The sequence below is a fragment of the Dendropsophus ebraccatus genome, chromosome 2 (assembly GCF_027789765.1).
Source record: "Dendropsophus ebraccatus isolate aDenEbr1 chromosome 2, aDenEbr1.pat, whole genome shotgun sequence".
Taxonomy (NCBI): Eukaryota; Metazoa; Chordata; class Amphibia; order Anura; family Hylidae; genus Dendropsophus; species Dendropsophus ebraccatus.
The window spans coordinates 3,775,030-3,796,669 of record NC_091455.1 but is presented as its reverse complement, the minus strand read 5'-3'; the positions used below and the strand labels follow the sequence as shown (position 1 = coordinate 3,796,669).

Sequence of the window (21,640 nt, the reverse complement as noted above, 5' to 3'; positions counted from 1 at the left end):
GCCGCATACCGTGTGCGGCAGTTAGTAGCGTGGGTTTGCAGCACCCGTGGCAAGGCACAGTATTGTTCCCCTAGTGCCCCTGCTATTGTAGTTAACCCCCAGTGATGCCCCTGCTATTGTAGTTAACCCCCCCAGTGATGCCCCTTGTAGTCTAGTTAACCCCCAAGTCATGTCCCTGGTAGCCTAGTTAACCCCCCCAGTGATGCCTCTGGTAGGCCTAGTTAATCCCCATCAATTATGTCCCTGATAGCCTAATTAACCCCCATCAGTCATGTCCCTGGTAGCCTAGTTAACCCCCATCAGTCATGTCCCTGGTCACCTAGTTAACCCCCATCAGGCATGTCCCTGGTGGCCTAGTTAACCCCCATCAGGCATGTCCCTGGTGGCCTAGTTAACCCCCATCAGGCATGTCCCTGGTGGCCTAGTTAACCCCCATCAGGCATGTCCCAGGTGGCCTAGTTAACCCCCATCAGGCATGTCCCAGGTGGCCTAGTTAACCCCCATCAGGCATGTCCCAGGTGGCCTAGTTAACCCCCATCAGGCATGTCCCAGGTGGCCTAGTTAACCCCCATCAGGCATGTCCCTGGTGGCCTAGTTAACCCCCAAATAAAAAAAATAAACATCCCACTCACTTTACCTCCGCTCCCACGCTGCCCATGTCCTCTTCTGTCCCAGGTCCTCTGTGCCGGTCTTTTTCCATCAGGCGGCGCGCAATGAAATGACGTCATCGCGTGCAGCCCGCAGGAGACTGAAGACACGCGCCGCTCTGCTGGGGAAGAAGCCGGCATAGACAGCATCCTCCTGTATCCGGCAGCTGTCACAGACACCGGAGGATGCTGTGTATGCCGGCTCCTTCCTCCTCCAGAGCGGCGCGCATCACAGGGGAGCTGCGGGCTGCGGGCCGCATCGGGAGGTCTCAGGGGCCGGATGCGGCCCGCGGGCCGGAGGTTCCCCACCCCTGCTGTACAGTAATTTATAATATCACATCTCCAGCTGCTTCTCATTGTTTCATCTCTTCCACATGTTATTCAGAATAATAATCAGTATATTTGGGGTGTGGAACCAATTGTCTGCAGATCAGTGACTTCTTATGGGAAAATTTGCTTTCGTATAAGAGTGGATTTGAGTTACAAGCGCCGTACTGGAACGAATTATACTCCTAATCCAAGGCACCACTGTGTATATTATATATATATACACATATACACACACACACACACACACACACATATATATATACAAAGCAGGGGCTGGACAGACATCACTAACTATATAATATATATACAGCCCTGCCATACGATTATCGAGCTGTGTATGGGCTGGATTACATTGCAGGGGTAGGCTGGGTAATAAGGCCCTAAGAAGGAACAAGTATTGCCCCCACTCTGCATCCTTCCAGATGTTACAATGAAGGTGTAAGTAGGTTGCCGATCTGGTCCAGGACATCTACACTCTACCGCTAGTCTTTCGTATTCCCTGCCATAATCACGTATGGTTATTACTCTGCTTTCGCACGTTCAGAGCATGAATGAGACGTCACAGGAGAGAATGAAGGTGACTTTATTAGTATTTCAAGTAGAAACAAAATCTTACAGACTCAGGAGACATTCACATTCATTTTCCGAGAACATTGCCAGAGAAATAGAAGCCAAACGATAATCGGACAAATATGAGGTCCGGGGAGACGGTCCTCGTCTGGAGGAACACCAACCACCTCAACGCGACACAGCGGCCAACCCCGACTTCACTACACTCTCATTACTTGTGTGATAGACGTGTCAGGACAAATAACAATGAGCAGCTAATGTCTGGGAAAAGTTCATGAAAAGAAAGGAATATTGTTAGGAGGCACGGAAGGAACGGTTATATTCTCACATTGAGGTACAAGAGGAAATGGCAAAAAGCACAAACCAGTATCCTGCGGAACCACAGCCATAAGCCACAGTCAGAAAGAGACAAAAAAACACTAGTTTTCTCCTTAAAGAACCTTCTAGATGTGCCGTGAGCACAAACAACGAAGAAAATTTTTCTCTTTTTAATGAAACCCTGATTCTTCTGGACGCAACAAACTTTATGGCTGGAAATGTAGAACTCTAATGTGAAGTTTTCACAGTGAAAACTTGTTAAGGTGACTATTTGTTGGTGACCTCCAACATCAGCAGTCCTGTGTCAGGGTCCGGGATGGCTCTCTGGAGCAGCTGCAGATAGCTCAGGTTCTCATGAGTGTTGGGGTCAAAGAAGCCTTTGGTGTCATCAGAGGAATCAGAAAGAATCTTGTTCATCTCTTCATCAAAGTAGCCTCTTTTATAGGCCACCTCCACGGGAACACGGTGACTGTGCACAGGATCGATAATGCCACCAGTGGCAATCTGAGCTTCCAGCAGACGAATTCCATGATCCTTGACAATGAGGTCTTTCTGCATAGCCTGGAACAGGGAGATTTTCTGGTTTGTGGTCGGGTCAATGTAGCCGGTCACAGCCCTCTCAGCAGACAGAAGTTTTGAGTGAAGTTCTTGACCAAATACACGAGCGGTTACCGCTTCATCCACGGTTAATTTGGCATTTTTTATTGGGTCAATAATGAAGCCAGTGGCTGCCTGAGCCTCGAGTAAAACCAATGCAGTTCCTTGTCTTAAAATACGTTTCAACATGGCGTCATAGATGCTCATTTTCTCCTTCTTGGTTGGGTCGGCCTTAGAAGGAACAAGAACGCCCGCAATGCTGCTGGTTCCCTCCAGATATCTCTTGACGTTGCTCATCTGAGTCACCTCTTGTAGGCTCTTGGTTCCATGTGCTAATTCCAGTATTGTGTCCTGGTCAATGATTTCGGATTTCAGTAGCTCGGATGCTGACACTTGCTTACGTAGACCATGAAACTTGATATTTCTGCTCTTTTCCTCTGTTTCTTTTATTAACATGGTGATAGTTTTAAACATTTCTTCCCAGCCCATAGACTTGGATTCGTATTTCCCGATAAGCTCTCTCCTTTTGTCTTCTGTGACATATTTGGAGTGAAGAAGGTCCCACAGAGAGTGAGTTTTACCTTCCAGCTTGAATTCGCCAATGCTAACCTGTACTTTGACTGATTTGAGGAAAGTGGCCGTTTCTGATTTGTCTGCAGAGACTTTCTTATGCACCAGACTGGTTAGTACGGTGAGAATGGTTTTAACGGTAGAATAGTACTTCCTGAGCAGCTCCATGCGAATGCCTTGGCTAATGGCTTTGAAGTGTAATAAATCCCACAATGTGGTCTTTTGCCCAGTATATTCAGCACTGAAGTTATCAAGAGAAAATGTTTGCAGTGAATTCTGGATTGCCTGTGGATACTCGGTACCTGTTGTCTCAGATGATACCGTGACTGTATGATGACTTGACACTTTCTCAGATTGTATTAAGATTTCCATGATACATTTCATAAGATCTTGAAGGGAAAGTCTTCCACTTTCAAATCCTGCAATGAACTCATTTTTCTTCTCAGATGAAATGTAGGAAGAATTTAGCAGTTCCCATAAGGAACTTTTGTGACCCTTGAGTTGACCTGCAGTCACAGTGAGGTCCACAGACTGGAGAGACTTCTGGGTCTGGGCCCTCTTTGCTTGTTCAGCTTCACTTTCCTGGCTGGATGTAGAGAGTTCTAGCGTATAGCCACCTCTGCTTGTGGAGAACTCTAGACCATTGCCGCTTGTGGTTGAAAACTGTAGGCCATGGCCGCTTGTGGTTGAGAACTCTAGACCATGGCCGGCTGTGGTTGAGAAATCTAGACCATGGCCGCTTGTGGTTGAGAAATCTAGACCATGGGCGCCTGTGGTTGAGAAATCTAGACCATGGGCGCCTGTGGTTGAGAAATCTAGACCATGGGCGCCTGTGGTTGAAAATTCTAGACCATGGCTGCTTGTGGTTGAAAACTGTAGACCATGGTCGCTTGTTTTTGTAAATTGCTCTACACCATGGCTGCCTGAGGTTGAGAACTGTAGACTATGGCCGCTTGTTTTTGTAAATTGCTCTAGACCATGGCCGCCTGTGGTTGAGAACTGTAGACCATGGCCGCTTGTGCTTGTGGAAAACTCTACAGCTTGACTGCTTGTGCTTGAGGAGAATCCTAGAGTTTGGCCACTTGAGGTTGTAGAGAGCTCTAGGGCGTGATAAGTCTGCTCCTTTGTCTCTGTTATGATGGACAGAATTGTCTTCATAATGTCCTCAGTAGTCAGTGTCCCTGCAGAGTATGATAGCAGGAAATCTCTCCTCTTCTCAGGTGTAAAGTAACTGGAATGTAGGAGATCCCATACCGATACAGTCTGTCCTGCTAAATTACCTACAGAGACCTGAATTGTGGTGGACTGTAATGTTTTCTCCTGTTCTTGGTTCAATTTGATAACTTCAGAAGCTTCACTAGAGCTTTCTTTAAGGATGCTTGAACAGGTACTGACAACCTCTCGGACAGAGAACTTAAATGATTGTAAAAGCTCATTCTTCTTATCCTTTGGCACACTTTCATTGTTTAGAAGGTCCCAGGCCGAAACGCTCTCTTTTTGTGAATGTTTCTCCAACATGTCACTTGGAATCACTTGTAGACCATTTTGGAGCTGTTCCTCTGATGGCCAATGGTCTGATATGACTTTTACCTCTTCTTGTACAATCACTTTGGTCATTGAGGAAACATGTTCTGTTTTGTGAATTATACTTAAGACTACATTCATTATTTCTTCAATTTTCAATGTTCCAGAGTTGAATTTCCCAAGTAATTCTTCCCTCTTGTCCTCAGGGATATGTTTAGAATGTAGAAGGTCCCAGAGGGACATTGTTTCTTCTTGAGGACTTCCCTTAAAGATTGTTATTGTAACTGATTGGAAAGATTGCTTAACGGAGCTTTCTTGATGTAAGGACACAGAGGTTTTGACTGTTTCAGTGATAACTGTAATGATGATGGTTATCAGCTCCTCTATGGTCAGTGTACTGGCACGATACTTCTTCAGAAGGTCTTCTCGTTTCTCTACTGAGATGTCCTGGGAATACAGAAGATCCCACACAGAGGCCTGCTTTCCTTTAAATGCACCAACATCGACCTGCAGAGTTCTGGACTGTAGATCAGACTTGATCTTTTCCTCTACCTGGATAGCAAGTTTGCTGTCCTTGACGTCTAACATATACAAGCCAGTCTCAGGGTCTTTTACACACCTTTGGAGGAGCTGCAGGTAGGTCAGGTTTTCATGAGTGTTTGGATCAAAGAATCCTTTTGTGTCATCACTTGGGTCAGAAAGGATTCGGTTCATTTCTTCATCAAAGTAACCTCGTTTGTATGCGACCTCCACAGGAACCCGGTGACTGTGTATTGGGTCAATGATGCCTCCTGTGGCAATCTGGGCTTCAAGAAGGCGAATTCCATGATCCTTCACAATGAGATCTCTTTGCATGGCTTGGAAGAGGGAGATTTTCTCCTCAGTGTTTGGGTCCTTGTAGCCAGTCACCCCCCTTTCGGCTGACAACAGTTTCTCATAAATCTCATACCCGATCAGTCCTGCGGATAAAGATTCCTCCACAGAAAGCTTTTGGTTCTTAATAGGATCAATCACAAATCCAGTAGCTGCTTGGGCTTCAAGAAGAATTAAAGCTGTTCCAGGTCTTAGTATATTGGTTAACATGGCTTCATAAATTGTCTTTCTTTCTCTTTTTGACGGATCTTTCCATGAGGTCACAAACACTCCAGCGATACTGCTAGTTCCTTCAAGATATCTCTTAACATTGTCCAGCTGAGTGACCTCCTCAACTGTCTTACTGCCTTGGGTCAACTCATTTAAAGTAGTCTGATCGATGATCTCAGACTGCAGTAGTTCAGTGGCGGTCACCTGTCTCCTGAAGCCTCTAAACTTTAAACTTCGACTCCTTTCTGTCTCTTCAATGATTGTTATGATGATTTTCAGAAGTTCTTCTATAGTTATTGCCCCAGACCTGTACTTTACAAGGAGTTCTTGCCTCTTTTCTTCTGTGATATACTTAGAATAGAGAAGGAACCATACGGAGACATTTTGTCCCTTGAATTCGCCAATGCTGACTTCAGTCAGTTTAAGTTCTAGCTCATTTTGGATTTCCTGTTCACTTTTTGGTTTAGAATTTTCTACAAATTCTAAAATGGTTTTCTTTACCTTCTCTACAGTGTGATGGTGTTTGTTTAGCTGTGCCTTGCGGTTGTCCTCTGTTAGATACTTGGAGTGGAGAACGTCCCAGAGAGATGGGTTTTGTTCTTGAAAGGTACCAGTTTTGATGTTGACAGCAATTGCATTCAGAGCTTTGTGGAATTCACCACTTGTTATATTCTCCTGTAACTGGGGAGTAAAGGACACAGCCCCATCAGTTACTGTCTTCTCAATGGTAACAGCATTCACTTCAGTCTCTGTGATAATAACTTTGATAATTCTAATAATCTCCTCCAGGTTCCAGATTCCAGAGTAATAATTCTGTAAGATTTCCTTCTTTTTACTTTCAGTGATGTAGTGAGAGTTGAGAAGTTCCCACACTGAGACCTTCTGTCCCTCAAACTTTCCTTTGGTGATCTCCACTAACTCAGACCTTAGTTGACCTTCCTGTATTTCTTCTAGTTTTACTTGTGTTGTCAGGGATCCAGCGAGAAGCTGACCACTTGTTTTCTGTTCCCTTTCCTCAATGGTCTTTACCATAATTGTGATGAGTTCCTCTACTGTGAGGATTCCTAATTTATATTGTTTGAGGAGCTGTTGTCTCTTCTCTTCTGTAAAATATTCAGAGTGGAGGAGTACCCAGATGGATACTGCCTGGTCTTTATATTGACCAAATTTAATTTGGACAGTCTGAGATGTCAGGGAGGCTTCCAAGGACACCCCTGTTGGCAGAGGTTTTTTGGCTTTCATATCCAGCATGTAGAGTCCACTTTCTGGATCCTGAATGCATCGCTGGAGCAGCTGGAGGTAGGTGAGATTCTCCTTAGTGTTTGGATCAAAGAATCCTTTAGTGTCATCTGTGGGATCTGAAAGGATCTTGTTCATCTTTTCATCAAAATAGCCGCGTTTATAAGCAACTTCCACAGGAACACGATGACTGTGCACTGGGTCAATGATTCCTCCGGTGGCAATCTGGGCCTCAAGCAAGCGAATGCCATGTTCTCTCACAATAAGCTCCTTCTGCATGGCTTGGAAGAGGGAGATTTTGTCTCCAGTGTATGGATTAGTGTAACCAGTTACCGCTCTTTCTGCAGACAGCAACTTCTTGTGAAGTTCTGGCCCAATAATACCAGCAGCAATAGCTTCATCCACAGAGAGCTTCTTATTGTTGACGGCGTCAATGATAAACCCGGTGGCCGCCTGAGCTTCGAGAAGGATAAGTGCTGTTCCTGGTGTAATGATGTTCTTTAACATGGCATTATATATAGATAGCTTGTATTTCTTTGAAGGATCCTTCAGAGATGGTGCAAGCACTCCTGCGATACAACTTGTTCCTTCCAGGTACCTCTTTACACTGTCCAGCTGGGTCACTTCTTCCACAGTCTTCCGCCCTTGAGCCAACTCAGTCAATGTATTATAGTCAATGATTTCTGATGCAAACAGCTCAGTTGCTACAACTGGTCCCCGGAGGCCCTTGAATATCAAGTTTTTGCCACTCTCTTCTGTCTCCTCTATAAGGGTGATGATAATCTTAGTAAGCGCATCGACACTTATTTCTCCAGAATCAACTTTTTTTAGAAGCTCCAATTTCTTTTCTTCTGAAAAGTATTTAGTGTTTAGCAGATCCCACACTGAATGTTTCTGACCCTTAAAGTCTCCTACATTTACTTCAGTTTGTATAGCTTGTATAGTGTTATAGGTTTCTGCCTTTACATTGTATCCTCCTATAAGGGTTGACTTGCTGATTTTGTGCTCAGCCTCCTCAACAGCCTGCCCAACAATCTTCACTATGTCTTCTACAGTTAATTTGTAGTTGTCGAGAAGCTCTTGCCTTTTAGGCTCTGGTATGTATCTGGAGTATATAAGATCCCAGACAGAAAGCTGTTCTCCAGCACGCTCCCCTTTCAGGACTTGAATATGGATGCTCTTTAGCGCCTTCTGAATTCCATCCTCTTGTATGGACACAATCTCCGTAGGCCGCTCCGCAGAGGGAGGCAGGTGGATAACTGAAGTGTTCTCCACTGTATTGATGATTGTAATGACAATTGTGATGGCTTCTTGCATGTTAATAGTGCCAGACTGTAACTTGTCTATGATCTCCTTTCTTTTGTCTTCTAAGATATATCTTGAATGTAGAAGTTCCCACACAGACACATTCTGTCCTTTGAAGTCACCCACAGACACGTCAATAGTTTGTGACTGGAGTAATGTCTGAACGCTTGTTTCGGTAGGCGAAGTTTCTTCTTTTTCACAAATGACTTTTTCGAGTGTGGTGGTAAGCTCGTCGATGGATAAAGTCCCAAATTTGTACTTCTTTATCAGTTCTTCTCTTTGTTCTACTGAAATGTGTTCAGAATTGAGAATTTCCCAGACATTCTTTCCTCTCCACCTACCCTGTGTGACTGTAATAGTTTTAGACTTTAATATGGTCTCTATGCCGATGTGGGTTGTAGGGATCTTGTTGACAGCGACTTCCAACATGCTTAAGCCAGTGTCTGGGTCTTTTACACACCTTTGGAGGAGCTGCAGGTAGGTCAGGTTTTCATGAGTGTTTGGATCAAAGAATCCCTTTGTGTCATCACTTGGGTCAGAAAGGATCTGGTTCATTTCTTGATCAAAGTAACCTCGTTTGTATGCGACCTCCACAGGGACACGGTGACTGTGTATTGGGTCAATGATGCCTCCTGTGGCGATCTGGGCTTCAAGAAGGCGAATTCCATGATCTTTCACTATAAGGTCTTTCTTCATGGCTTGAAATAAGGAGATCTTCTCACCAGTGTAGGGATCCTTGTAGCCAGTCACTCCTCTTTCGGCTGACAACAGTTTCTCATAAATCTCATAACCGATCAGTCCTGCGGATAAAGATTCCTCCACAGAAAGCTTCTGGTTCTTAATAGGATCAATCACAAATCCTGTGGCTGCTTGGGCTTCAAGAAGAATAAGAGCCGTTCCAGGTCTTAGTATATGGGTCAACATGGCATCATAAATGGTCTTTTTTTCTCTTTGTGAAGGATCGTTCCTTGCGGTCACAAACACTCCAGCGATACTGCTAGTTCCTTCAAGATATCGCTTAACGCTGTCCATCTGAGTGACCTCCTCAACTGTCTTACTGCCTTGGGTCAACTCCTTTAGAGTGTTTTGATCAATAATGTCAGACTGCAGAAGTTCAGTAGCAGTCACCTGTCTTCTAAGACCCCTAAACTTCAAATTTTCAGTCTTTTCAATGATTGTTATGATGGTTTTCAGAAGTTCCTCTGCAGTTATTGCTCCTGAGCTGTACTTTTCTAGCAGTTCTTTTCTCCGCTCCTCAGTGAAGTATTTAGATTGAAGAAGAAACCATGCAGAGAGGTTTTGTCCCTTGAACTCTCCAGTAGTGACCACAGTGAGCTTAGCTTCTAATTCCTGTTGAATATTTCGGTCACCTTTTGCTTCTGAACCTTCTATTAACTTCAGAATGGTTTGCTTCACCTTTTCTAAAGAGATCTGGTATTTGTTCAGCTGTGTATTTCTCTGCTCCTCTGATATGTATTTGGAGTGAAGGATATCCCAAAGAGAGACCCTATTGCTTTGGAATTCTTCTTTTTTCACAGGAACTGTAAAGATATTTAATGTTTTTTGGAGGTCTTCATCGGTCGAGGTCTTCACTGTTTTAGCTGGAAGAGACGAAACAGATTCAGTCTTCACAGAAGTTGTGATCTTCTCCTCATTTTCTAAGACCTTTGGCTCTTGAAACATTCTTTCAGTCGTCACAGACATAGTTACCTTCTCTTTAGTCTCTAAGACCTTTTGCTCCTGGAACGTTTTTTCAGTCGTCACAGAAGTTATGATCTTCTCCTCAGTCTCTAAGACTTTTTGCTCCTGGGACCTTCCTTCATGGACCTTGACAAACTCTGACTGTAGGTGATCGACCTTCTTTTCTTCATGTTCTACTTGTCTTGTGACTGATCCATCAACAACCTGACTACCAGTTTTCAGTTCTGATACTGCCTGGTCTTTAAACAGTTCACTTTTAACTTGGACAGTCTGGGATGTCAGGGAGGCTTCCAAGGTCTTGCTCTTCGGCAAAGCTTTCTTGTCTTTCATATCCAGCATGTAGAATCCAGTTTCTGGATCCTGAACACATCGCTGGAGCAGCTGGAGGTAGGTGAGATTCTCCTGAGCGTTTGGATCAAAGAATCCTTTAGTGTCATCTGTGGGATCTGAAAGGATCTCGTTCATCTTTTCATCGAAGTAGCCGCGTTTATAAGCAACTTCCACAGGAACACGATGACTGTGCACTGGGTCAATGATTCCTCCGGTGGCAATCTGGGCCTCAAGCAAGCGAATGCCATGTTCTCTCACAATAAGTTCCTTCTGCATGGCTTGGAAGAGGGAGATTTTGTCTCCAGTGTAAGGATCCTTGTAACCCGTTACTGCTTTTTCAGCAGACAGCAACTTTTTATGAAGTTCTGGCCCAATGATACCAGCAGCAGCAGCTTCCTCTACAGAGAGCTTCTTATTATTAACAGGGTCAATTATAAACCCAGTGGCCGCTTGAGCTTCAAGGAGGACAAGTGCTGTCCCTCGTGTAATAATGTTCTTTAACATGGCATTGTAAATACTAATTGTTTCTTTCTTTGAAGGGTCTTTCAGCGATGGCACAAGCACTCCTGCAATACAGCTTGTTCCTTCTAGGTACCTCTTTACACTGTCCATTTGGGTCACCTCTTCCATAGTCTTTCGTCCCTGAGCCAGTTCCGTCAATATGGTTTGGTCGATGATTTCCGATGACAGAAGTTCAGTTGCTGTAATTTGCCTCCTTAATCCCTTAAATTTTAACTTTCTGCTTCGCTCTTCTGTCTCAGAGATTATGGTGATGATGATTTTTATTAGTTTGTCTACATTTATGGTCCCAGAATTGAACTGTTCGAGAAGCTCTCGTCTCTTGTCTTCTGAAAAGTAGCTGCTGAGCAGTAGATCCCAGAGGATGTGTGTTTGCCCCTTAAACTTGCCTTCACTGACATCAATCTTGAAAGTCTGCAGAGTGCTGTAGACCTCTTCTTTCAGATCATATTGGAGCCTTACAGCTTGATCAGCCTTATTTATTGACTGTAACACCATCTCCTTGATTCCTTGGACTGTCAGCTTGTAATCTTCTAACAACTTTTGTTGTGTCTGATCAGGGATGTATGTGGAATGAAGAAGTTCCCACACTGAAACTTCTTGGCCTGCATACTGGCCCTTCTGGACATGCATGCTTATGCTTTGTAGGGATCTCCGAACTTCATCATCTTGTATAGAGGATTCTGCATCCTCTGGTTCATCTTTGGTCACATCTGCATTTTGCTGGATGGACTCAGCCTCAGTGATGAGCTTAATGACATATGTGATAGTTTCCTTAATGGTTAATGTTCCATATTTCAGCCTCTGAATAATTTCTATCCTTTTATCTTCTGAGAAATAATGTGAATTGAGAAGCTCCCACAAAGATATGCTCTGACCTTTGAAGTCACCCACATACATATCCACTACTTCTGCTTGGAGTTGCTCCTGATACTGGGCTTCCTGAGGAGACGACTCTATTGCATCCACTTGGGTCACATTTACTGTCTCTTCTGTGATGGTTTTGATGAGTGTAGTAATAATTTCTTCAATAGTGATTATTCCAGATTCGTACTGCTTCAGAAGCTCCTCTCTTCTCTCTGTGGTGATGTGTTTAGAATTGAGGAGCTCCCAGATGGAAACACTCTTCCCTTTGAATTCTCCAGTAGTAACCTGAATCACTCTGGTATTTAATGTGGTTTGGACCTGGGTTGAGGAGAACCTTACTGGTTTCAATTCGAGCATGTATAATCCTGTGTCAGGGTCTTGTGTGCACCTCTGGAGGAGCTGAAGGTAGGTCAGATTCTCATGAGTGTTTGGGTCAAAGAATCCTTTCGTGTCATCAGTAGGATCAGAAAGGATCTGGTTCAGTTCTTCATTAAAGTAACCCCGCTTGTATGCGACCTCCACAGGGACACGATGACTGTGTACTGGGTCAATAATGCCACCAGTAGCAATCTGGGCTTCCAGTAAGCGAATTCCATGGTCTTTAACTATGAGATCCTTCTGCATGGCTTGGAACAAGGAGATTTTGTCCCCTGTGTAGGGATCTGTGTAACCAGTCACTCCTTTTTCTGCAGTTAAAAGTTTTTCATAGATCTCATGACCAATCAGTCCCGCGGTTAAAGCATCATTCACTGAAAGTTTCCTGTTGTGTACGGAATCAATTACAAACCCAGTGGCCGCTTGTGCTTCCAGCAAGACCAAAGCTGTTCCAGGTCTCAGTAAGCGCTTCAGCATAGCATCGTAGATGTTCAACTTTTCCTTTTTAGAGGGATCATGCTTTGATGGGACAAGTACACCAGCAATGCAACTGGTCCCCTCAAGATATCTTTTTATGGAGTCGGTGTTTGCCACGTTAACCACAGTTTTAGGTTCCTGCTGTAATCCATCGAAAGCCTCCTTGCTGAGTATACCTGCATCCAACAGCTCGGCCGCCGTGACTTGTTTTCTCAATCCCTGGAACCAGATGTCGTTCTGACCTTTCTCCTTCTCTTCAATAATTGAAAGAATTCTACCTGTTAAGTCTTTAACTGCAGTTGAGGTCTTCAACTTGTATTGTTTTATTACATCATTTCGACTGCTTTCCGAAAAATAGGTTGATCTCAGCAGATCCCACAAAGAGACATCTTGACCCTTAAACTTGCCTTCATTCATCTTCACAACAGCTGATGTAAAAATGTTTTTAGTTGAGTCATCGATGTAGAAGTAGTCGTCACGCTTTTCAGCCACTTGTAGTAGGTACAGTCCCGTTTTGGGGTCTTTGACACATCGCTTCAGCAAGTCTTTGTAGCCAATTCTTTCATGGGTGTTGGGGTCCACAAATCTTTTCCTTCCACTAATGGAATCGGATATCAAAATATAAAGGTCTTCATCTAAATAACCCTTCCTGTAGGCCACATGTAATGGAAGTCTGTGATGGTTAAAGGGATCGACAATACCCCCAGTAGCCAGCTGGGATTCCAAAAGGAGGATTCCTTGCTCTTTTGGAACAATTCCTTTCTTGACTGCTTCGAAGAGAGAAATTATCTTACCAGATTCAGGATCGGTAAACCCACTAAATGCTTTTTCAGCAATGTCAAGTTGTTGGCGATCCTCCTCAGTTATTAGACCTGCAGACAAGGCTTCAGAGATGGAGAGGGGCTGATTCTGTGCTGGATCTACTAGAAAGCCTGTTGAGATTTGAGCCTCCAGAAGTGCCAAGCCAATGTCTCTTGAAAGGATTCCTCTCTTTATAGCCTCAAAAATGCTGATTGTTTCATTGTTGGGTATGGTTAAAACACCAGAAATACTGCCGGATCCCTTTAGGTACCTCTTTACATTTTCTTGTTGAGAGACAGCTTCAATAGTTTGTCTGCCTACCCTCAGGTCTTCTACCATCTTTTCGTCAATTATGCCTGCGTTGTACAGCTCAGTAGCACTTATTTCACCCGAGATGCCTTGGAATTTCAAGATGCTGCTTTTGGCTTCATACTCTTGGATGATTGTGGTCAGGCTGAAGATGAGTGTTTCTATGTTAAGCACACCCTCTGTGTACTGTTTAATTAGCTCTCTCCTTTTCCACTCCGTAAAGTAATGGGATGAGAGGATTTCCCAGATGGTTAATCTTTGACTGGCAAAATGTCCAACCTGCAGTCTGATGTGTCTGGATTTCAGATCGGATTTCATTTGGTCAGTGATAAAGAAGTAGTTTTCCCTCTTCTTCACTACTTGTAGTAGATACAAGCCTGTTTCGGGGTCCTGAATGCATCGCTCTACAAGTTGTAGATAGGTTAAATTCTCGTGAGTGTTGGGGTCAAAGAAACCTTTGGTGTCATCACTGGGATCTGAAAGGATCTTATTCATCTCCTCGTTGAAGTAACCGCGCTGATAGGCAACCTCTACAGGAACCCTGTGACTATGCACTGGATCGATGATGCCTCCTGTGGCGATCTGAGCTTCCAGAAGACGGATTCCATGACATTCCACTATTAGTTTTTTCTGCATAGCTTGGAATAGGGATATCTTGTCTCCTGTATACGGATCAGTGTATCCAGTTACTGCTTGTTCTGCAGACAGTAGCTTAGCATGTACATCACTTCCTATTAAGCCTTCAGCCAAAGCCTCATCAACAGATCGCTTTCTATTATTAACTGGATCCACGATAAACCCAGTGGCTGCCTGAGCTTCTAGGAGCACCAGAGCTGTTCCAGGTCTCAGAATTCGTTTGAGCATTGCCTCATATATACTCATCTTGGTGTTGGTGGACTGCAGGAGAATTCCTGCAATGCAGTTTGTACCTTGTAGATAGCGTTTTACATTGTCCATTTCTGTCACTTCACCAATTGTTTTCTTTCCGAGATTAAGCTCATCCAGAGTACGCCTGTCTATGACATTTGACTGGAAGAGGTCACTTGCAGACACTTGTTTTCGGAGGCCTTTGAATTTGATCTGTGAGCTGCTTGCATCTGTTTGCTCAATGGTAGTGGTGACGGTTTTTATGATCTCCTGTAGAGCCTCGGAGCTGCTCTTTTTGTAGAGAAGCAGTAGTTCTTTGAATGTATCAATGCTTACATACTCTGAATTTAGAAGTTCCCACATGGATACAGTTTGGCCCTTGAACCTTCCAGCATTGACATTGACAGTGACCGATGTTAACACATTAATGAGATGTCCGTCAACATAAAAAGCACCACTTTCTGAAAGAGTCAGAAACAAGGAGCCAGTCTCAGGGTCGGTATAGGATCTCTCTTTTAGTTGCTGGTAGCTCAGTTCTTCTTTTGTGTTTGGATCAAGATAAATTTTCAGGGCGTCTGTTTTTTTGGATAATTCTTCGTCCAGAAGCCCTAACTTGTAAGCAATCTGCAATGGGACGTAATGATAATGATGAGGATCTACGATTCCTCCAGTAGACAGCTGGGCTTGTAGAAGTGGAAGTCCTTCCTTTTCTGGAATGAGTTTTTTGGTTATTGCTTCACCCAGCGATATCTTGTTTCCTGTATAAGGGTCAAGGAATCCGGTCACTGCGCTTTCTGCATGCAAGAGCTTTTCATGGAGTTCAGGCCCCACAAGCCCAGACTTAACAGCGCTGTCCACTGTATGCCTTTCATTCTTTACTGGGTCAATGATGAACCCAGTTGCAGCCTGAGCTTCTAGAAGCCTTACTCCATAGGCTGGCATGATGAGGTTCTTCTTCATGGCTTGATAAATGCTCATCTTCTCCTTTGTTGATGGTAGGAAAACTCCTGTGATGCCCCCTGTGCCTTGTAGACACTTCTTGACTTCATCCAGCTGTGAGATTTCCTCAATAGATCTGATACCTTGAACAAGCTCATCAAATATTTTCTGTGTGATAATTCCCAGGTCCAGCAACCATACAACCGGTACTTCTCCTCGCAGCCCTTGAAAGCTTAAATGAGTTGTCATCTTGAGTTCATGGTTCTTAACTATTTGCAAAATTTCTATGATCAGTATTTCTAGGGACACTTTCTTGGACTTATATTTTTCCAGAATTTCTAACCTTTGCTCTTCTGTGAAGTATCCAGAGTGGATTAGTTCCCATACTGTTGTGTTTCTTTCTTCAATTCTGGTGTTTCTAAAGGCCTGTTGTACCTCCTCTTCAGTGTAAATATTCTGTATCGGGATTTCAGCAAAGTCTTGGGGCAATGGAAGGAAGTAAAGCCCGGTGGATTCATCTTTCTGTGACCGACTTAGTAGGTCTGAGTAAGTAACACTTTCTTTGGTTTTCGGGTCATAGAAAGACTTTGAGTCGTCAGTGGGGTGAGATAGACTTTCATGGACTTCTTCATTAATATAACCAAGTTTCTTGGCCACTGGACTTGGGATATGGAAGTTGTGTATTGGGTCGATGATTCCGCCAGTGGCAAGTTGTGCTTCCAAGAGCTGCTTGGCATGCTTTTCTTCTACAAGACCTTTCTTCATTGCTTGGAAGAGTGATATTTTCTTTCCAGAGAATGGATCTCTGTAACCAGTTACAGCTTTTTCAGCAGAAACAAGTTTAGTGTAAATGTGTGGGTCAATAACTTCTGCCTTAAGGGCTTCACCTACGGACAGTCTTTGGTTATTAATTGGGTCTATGATATTTCCAGTGGCTGCTTGGGCTTCTAGTAGTGGTAATACTGTGCTAGGCTGTAGGATGTGTTTCTTTGTTGCATCATGGAAACTGATTCTTTGGTTAGAAGGCTGAATGATGATTCCACCAAGGACACCAGACCCGCGCACATACCTCTGAACATTTTCCAACCTAAGGACATCATCTGCAGATAGTTTACCTTCCAAAACTTGCTCGAATAGGTCTCTGTCAATGATCTCATACTCCAACAAGTTGTGGATGTTCACCTGTCCCCTCAGTCCAGGGACAGAGAACTCTGTCCACTTCTTTATTTCTTCCTCAATCCATATGATGACTTGTTCGATTGTCACTTTCCTCAGCCTAAACTGCTCCAAAATCTCTCTTCTTCTCCATTCAGTGAAGTACTCAGAGTTTATGAGAAACCAGGCAGAGACAGTCTGACCCTTAAATCTTCCATATCTCACAGAAATCTGCAGATTTCTGAAGGAATCTTTGATGTAGTCATTAATATGGAGCTGCCGTTTTCTGCTGTACAGAGGGAGAAGACAAAGGTTGGTGGAAGGGTCAGTGATGCATCTCTCCTTCAGCTGCAGGTATGTGAGGTTCTCACTGGTGTTTGGATCAAAAAACCCTTTGGTGTCATCACTGGGATCTGAGAGGATTACATTCATCTTCTTATCAAAATATCCACGCTTGTAAGCAACTTCCACTGGAATCCGATGGCTATTAATGGGATCTATGATTCCTCCAGTGGCAATCTGAGCTTCTAGAAGTCGGATGCCATGATCCTTGACAATCAAGTCTTTGCTCATCGCCTGAAACAGAGAAATGACCTCTCCGGTGTAAGGATCCTTATAACCAGTGACTGATTTTTCTGCAGAAAGCAGCTTCTCATACACCTCCGGACCAATGATATTTGCCTTCAGAGCCTCATCCACAGAATATTTTTTGTTTTTTACAGGGTCAATTATGAAACCGGTTGCTGCTTGCGCTTCTAGAAGGATTAAGGAGGTTCCTGGCCTTAACAAGCCTTTTCTCTTTGCTTGGTAGATGCTAAGCTTTTCTTGAGTATCAGGTAAAATGAGTCCACCAATGCTCCCAGTTCCTTGCAGGTATTTCTTTACTGTGTCAATATTCACCACATCCTTGGTGGAAGCTTTTCCATGTTGTAATTTTTCAAACAAATCCTTGTCGATAATTTCAGACTCGAAGAGCTGCCCGGGAGTGACTGATACTCTCAACCCTTCAAAGGTGACTTTGGTGGAGGACACCAGATCTTGAATGGCAGCTTCAACTTTTCTGGACAGCTCTTCTACAGTGAGACTCCCCGATTTATACTGTCTGAAGAGAGACTCTCTGAACTCGATGGTGAAATATTCTGAGAAAAGAAGGTGCCATATGGTAACCACTTGTCCTTTGAATTTCCCATAGGTTCCTGTTAATTTTATCTGATCTAGAGTTTTTTTTACGTGGTAATCGATGAAGGAATGTGGTGTCTTTAGAGCATCGTGGGTATTGTCAAACACTGGAATAAGGTATAGTCCTGTATGGCTGTCCACCAGGCATCTCTCTAGTAACTGTCCATAGGTCACGTTCTGCTTTGCACTTGGATCAAAGAATCCCTTGATATCATCTCTGGGCTCCAGAAGGGTCTGATTTGTTTCTTTATCAAAGACACCACGTGTGAACGCCACCTCCTCTGGTACACGATGCTTCTTTGAAGGATCAATAATGCCACCAGTAGCAAGCTGGACTTCCAGAAGATGGATACCATGATTGTGATTTACAAACCCTCTTTTTATGGCTTGAAACAAGGACAGGTTTTCTCCAGAAGAAGGGTCCTTGTAGCCCAAGGCTGCTTTTTCTGCTAAGAGAAGTTTTTCATAAACATCTGCCCCAATCAGCCCATTTTTCACAGCATCTTCCACAGAGAATTTTAGATTCTTTTCAGAGTCAAGCAGATACCCGGTGGCGGCCTGAGCTTCTAGAAGAGCTATGGCAGTCCCTGGCATGAGAAGATGTTCTTTCATTGCTTGATAAATGTTTTTTCTTTCGTTGGTAGATACAACAGCCACTCCTGCTATACTCCCGGTCCCCTCAAGGTAGCGTCTTAGGTTCTCTTGCTCAGCAACATCTTGAACGGAGATTGTGCCCTGCTGTAGCTGTTCATAAGTTGTCTTATCGATGATCAGTGAGTCCAGCAGTTCATCACTTGTAACGGTTCCCCTTAAGCCACTGAATGTGATTTTCACAGGAAATATGTAAGTGTTTAATTCGGGGTCAAGCACACTTCGCTTCTGCAATTCCTGGTAGGTAACCAAGTCACCAGTGTTTGGATCCAGAAACCCAGAAAAGCGTTGCACTGGGGAAAATATTATTTTAGCTATTTCTTTATCAAGTAAACCGCGTTGATAGGCAACTTCTAAGGGGACGTGGAAGCTGTGAACTGGGTCAACGATACCTCCGGTTGCAACTTGGACTTGGAGCAAATTAGTACCTAACCTCTTGTTGATTAGTTCTTTCTTTATGGCTTGGAATAGGGAAATTTTACTTCCAGTGTAGGGATCGCTGAATCCAGTCACCGCCCTTTCTGCAGTCAGCAGTTTCTCTTTGAGCTCAAGTCCTATCAGTCCCTCCTGAACAGCTTCAGTGACGGTGAATCTTTTATTTGTTGCTGGATCTATAAGAAAGCCAGAGGCAGCCTGGGCTTCCAAAAGAGCAACTGCAGCATCCAATGACAGGAAGTTTTTCTTCAGGGCTTGATAGATGCTTATTTTTTCCCTGGTGCTCTCTATGTAGACCCCGCCAATGCTTGCATGACCTTGCAGGTACTGACGCACTTCTTGTAGTCCCCCTAGGTTTTGTATGGATAGCTGGCCTCGGTTGATCTCTTCATACTGAATTTGGCTAATGATATTGGCCCTGAATAGCTGCTCATATGTTACGGCCTTCCTCAGTCCTTGGAGAGTTTCATGTAGAGGAAATAGTAGCAGCCCTGTGTCAGCATCTGCCAAGCTTCCGGAAATGAGCTCCTGGTATGTGGAATATTCTTGAATGTTGGGGTTGAAGTAACACTTGGACAGTTCTGAGTTTTCTGTAAGGATTTTCAGAAGATTTTCATCTATGTAGTTCAGATTCAGAGCCTCAGAAACAGACACACGGTTGCCGCTCACATGGTCGATGAGCCCTCCAGTGGCTACTTGGGCCTGAAGGAAACGCACTGTATTGTTTCGACTAACCAATCCTTTCCTAAATGCTTGATACAAGGATAGTGTTTCTTCTTTGTCTTTATAGCCCAGCACTGAGCTGTTTGCAAGGATCAGTTTTTGTTGGTACTCGGGTCCGACAACTCCTTGTTGTACAGCTGCCTCTACTGATATTTTCTGGTTATCTGACAGCTGGATGATGCCACCAGTGGCTGCCTGGGCTTCCAACAGGGCCACAGCCACCTCCTCAGACACGAGTTTGGTTACTATAGCCTGGTAGATGCTCACTTTCTCTTTTGTATGTGCTACTATAAAACCTCCAATGCTGGGGGAGACTTTGATAGGTTCAGTGGTTTTTACAGTTGCCGGCTGGCTCAAAGATACACCAACATGAAGAGCCTCCTGAACCTGTAGGGCCTCCTGGACCTGTTGGACTTCCTGGACCTGGTGACCATGATGGGCCTCATGGACATGGTGACCATGGTGAGCCTCGTGAACATGCTGGCTATGGTGAGCCCCGTGAACATGGTGGCCATGGTGAGCTTCGTGAACATGGTGGCCATGGTGAGCGTGGTGGGCATGATGAACCTCAAGACCCTGATGGGCATGGTGAGCCTGGAGGGCAAGGTGAGCCTGGTGACCATGACCATGCTGGGCATGGTGAGCTCCGTGTACATGGAGGCCATGCTGGACCTGATGGGTATGGTGCTCAATCGTTTGAACACCATTCTTGGACTCATGGAAACCCACGGAATGGGATGAATGATGAGACTCCGTTCTATGGGACTCCACTTTGCTATGTGTGCTGTGAGTTACTATACTTTGCTTCATTGTTTGGGTGATTTTCCGCTCCATTCTTGTAGGTGTTGTGTTCTGATCAATTCTGAATGCTGCTTCTTATGTAGTTGTGGTCTCTGCAAGAAGGAAAACAAGGAAATATTAACATGACACCAAAACCTGAGAATTCACGGTTATATTTATCAGTGTTACATGCACCAACATAGTAAAGATGCCTGTATAGGGTCAGAGGTTCTACAATCCCAATAATACTTATATGTATGGAAAAACAGGAGGTGTAGGGTGGTTGCACATACGTTACAATGAGCTGCTTTAGGATATTATATATGGGTATATATAGGGGTTACAGTCACTCTCCATGTATTGTGACATTGTGGAATAGTGATGGCAAAAGCTCATAAACAATGAGAAATAAACCACAAAGATAACATTGTAGTACAGGCTGTATCCAGCAGGGGGCGCTGAAGTGTCAGCCATTACCTGCTGTGAACCAGTTTCCACCTCTTGATTACGCTGGTGATTTATTAGTGAACACAATGTCAGGCTTGTGCCTGGATTGGGAGGAGGGCGAGGGCGGCATAGAGAGGGGGTACCCAGCCTGATGTCCCCCCCCCATGAGTGTGCCCCCAGCCTGATGTGCCCCCCATGAGTGTGCCCCCAGCCTGATGTGCCCTCTCATGTGTGCCCCCCCATGAGTGTGCCCCCCCATGAGTGTGACCCCAGCCTGATGTGCCACCTTCTTGATTGTGACCCCAGCCTGATGTTCCCCCTCCATGAGTGTGCCCCCAGCCTGATGTGCCCCCAGCCTGATGTGCCCCCCCATGAGTGTGCCCCCAGCCTGATGTGCCCCCCCATGAGTATGACGCTGGCCGGATGTGCCCCCTATGAGTGTGTGCTAGGGTAGCCAGTTATGCTTCCCCCTGTCAGATGTGCCTGCAGGGTTTACATGTCTCCGCAGACGCCGCCCTGCTCACTTATCTGTGGATATCACTATTCCTATCTATATTAATGGTAATTATTAAGTGGAAGAACATAATTATCCAGAACTAAGACGACGCAGACGCTCAGTCATGTGACCTCAGTTATCCAAACTCCTCTATCATCCTCCTCCCTCCAGACTCCTTTGTCCCCTCCAGATCCCTCTGTCTTCTCTCAGACTCCTCTGTCATCTCCTCCAGACTCTGCTGTCCCCTCCTCTAGAATCCTCTGTCCCCTCCAGACACTCTTCCCAGACTCCTCTGCCGCCTCCTCAGCACCATAGCTAGACTTTGGCTGGTATGAACGTGGATGAGCAGCGGAGGAGTTACTTATATGTAATAAAGTATTGCAATGTAATATGATATTGTCTTAAC

At 44.5% G+C, this 21,640-nt stretch overlaps 1 protein-coding gene across 1 annotated transcript in view; it reads right to left on the bottom strand.

Annotated features, from left to right (window-relative positions):
• Positions 1–1,560: 1,560 nt before the first annotated feature.
• The window catches only part of EPPK1 (epiplakin 1), a 55,285-nt gene continuing 35,205 nt past the window's right edge, over positions 1,561–21,640 (bottom strand). The window contains exon 3 of the mRNA XM_069956876.1: positions 1,561–20,404. Coding sequence (XP_069812977.1) covers positions 2,133–20,345 — 18,213 coding nt within the window. The 5' untranslated portion in view covers positions 20,346–20,404 and the 3' untranslated portion in view covers positions 1,561–2,132. The remainder of the gene's footprint in view (positions 20,405–21,640) is intronic.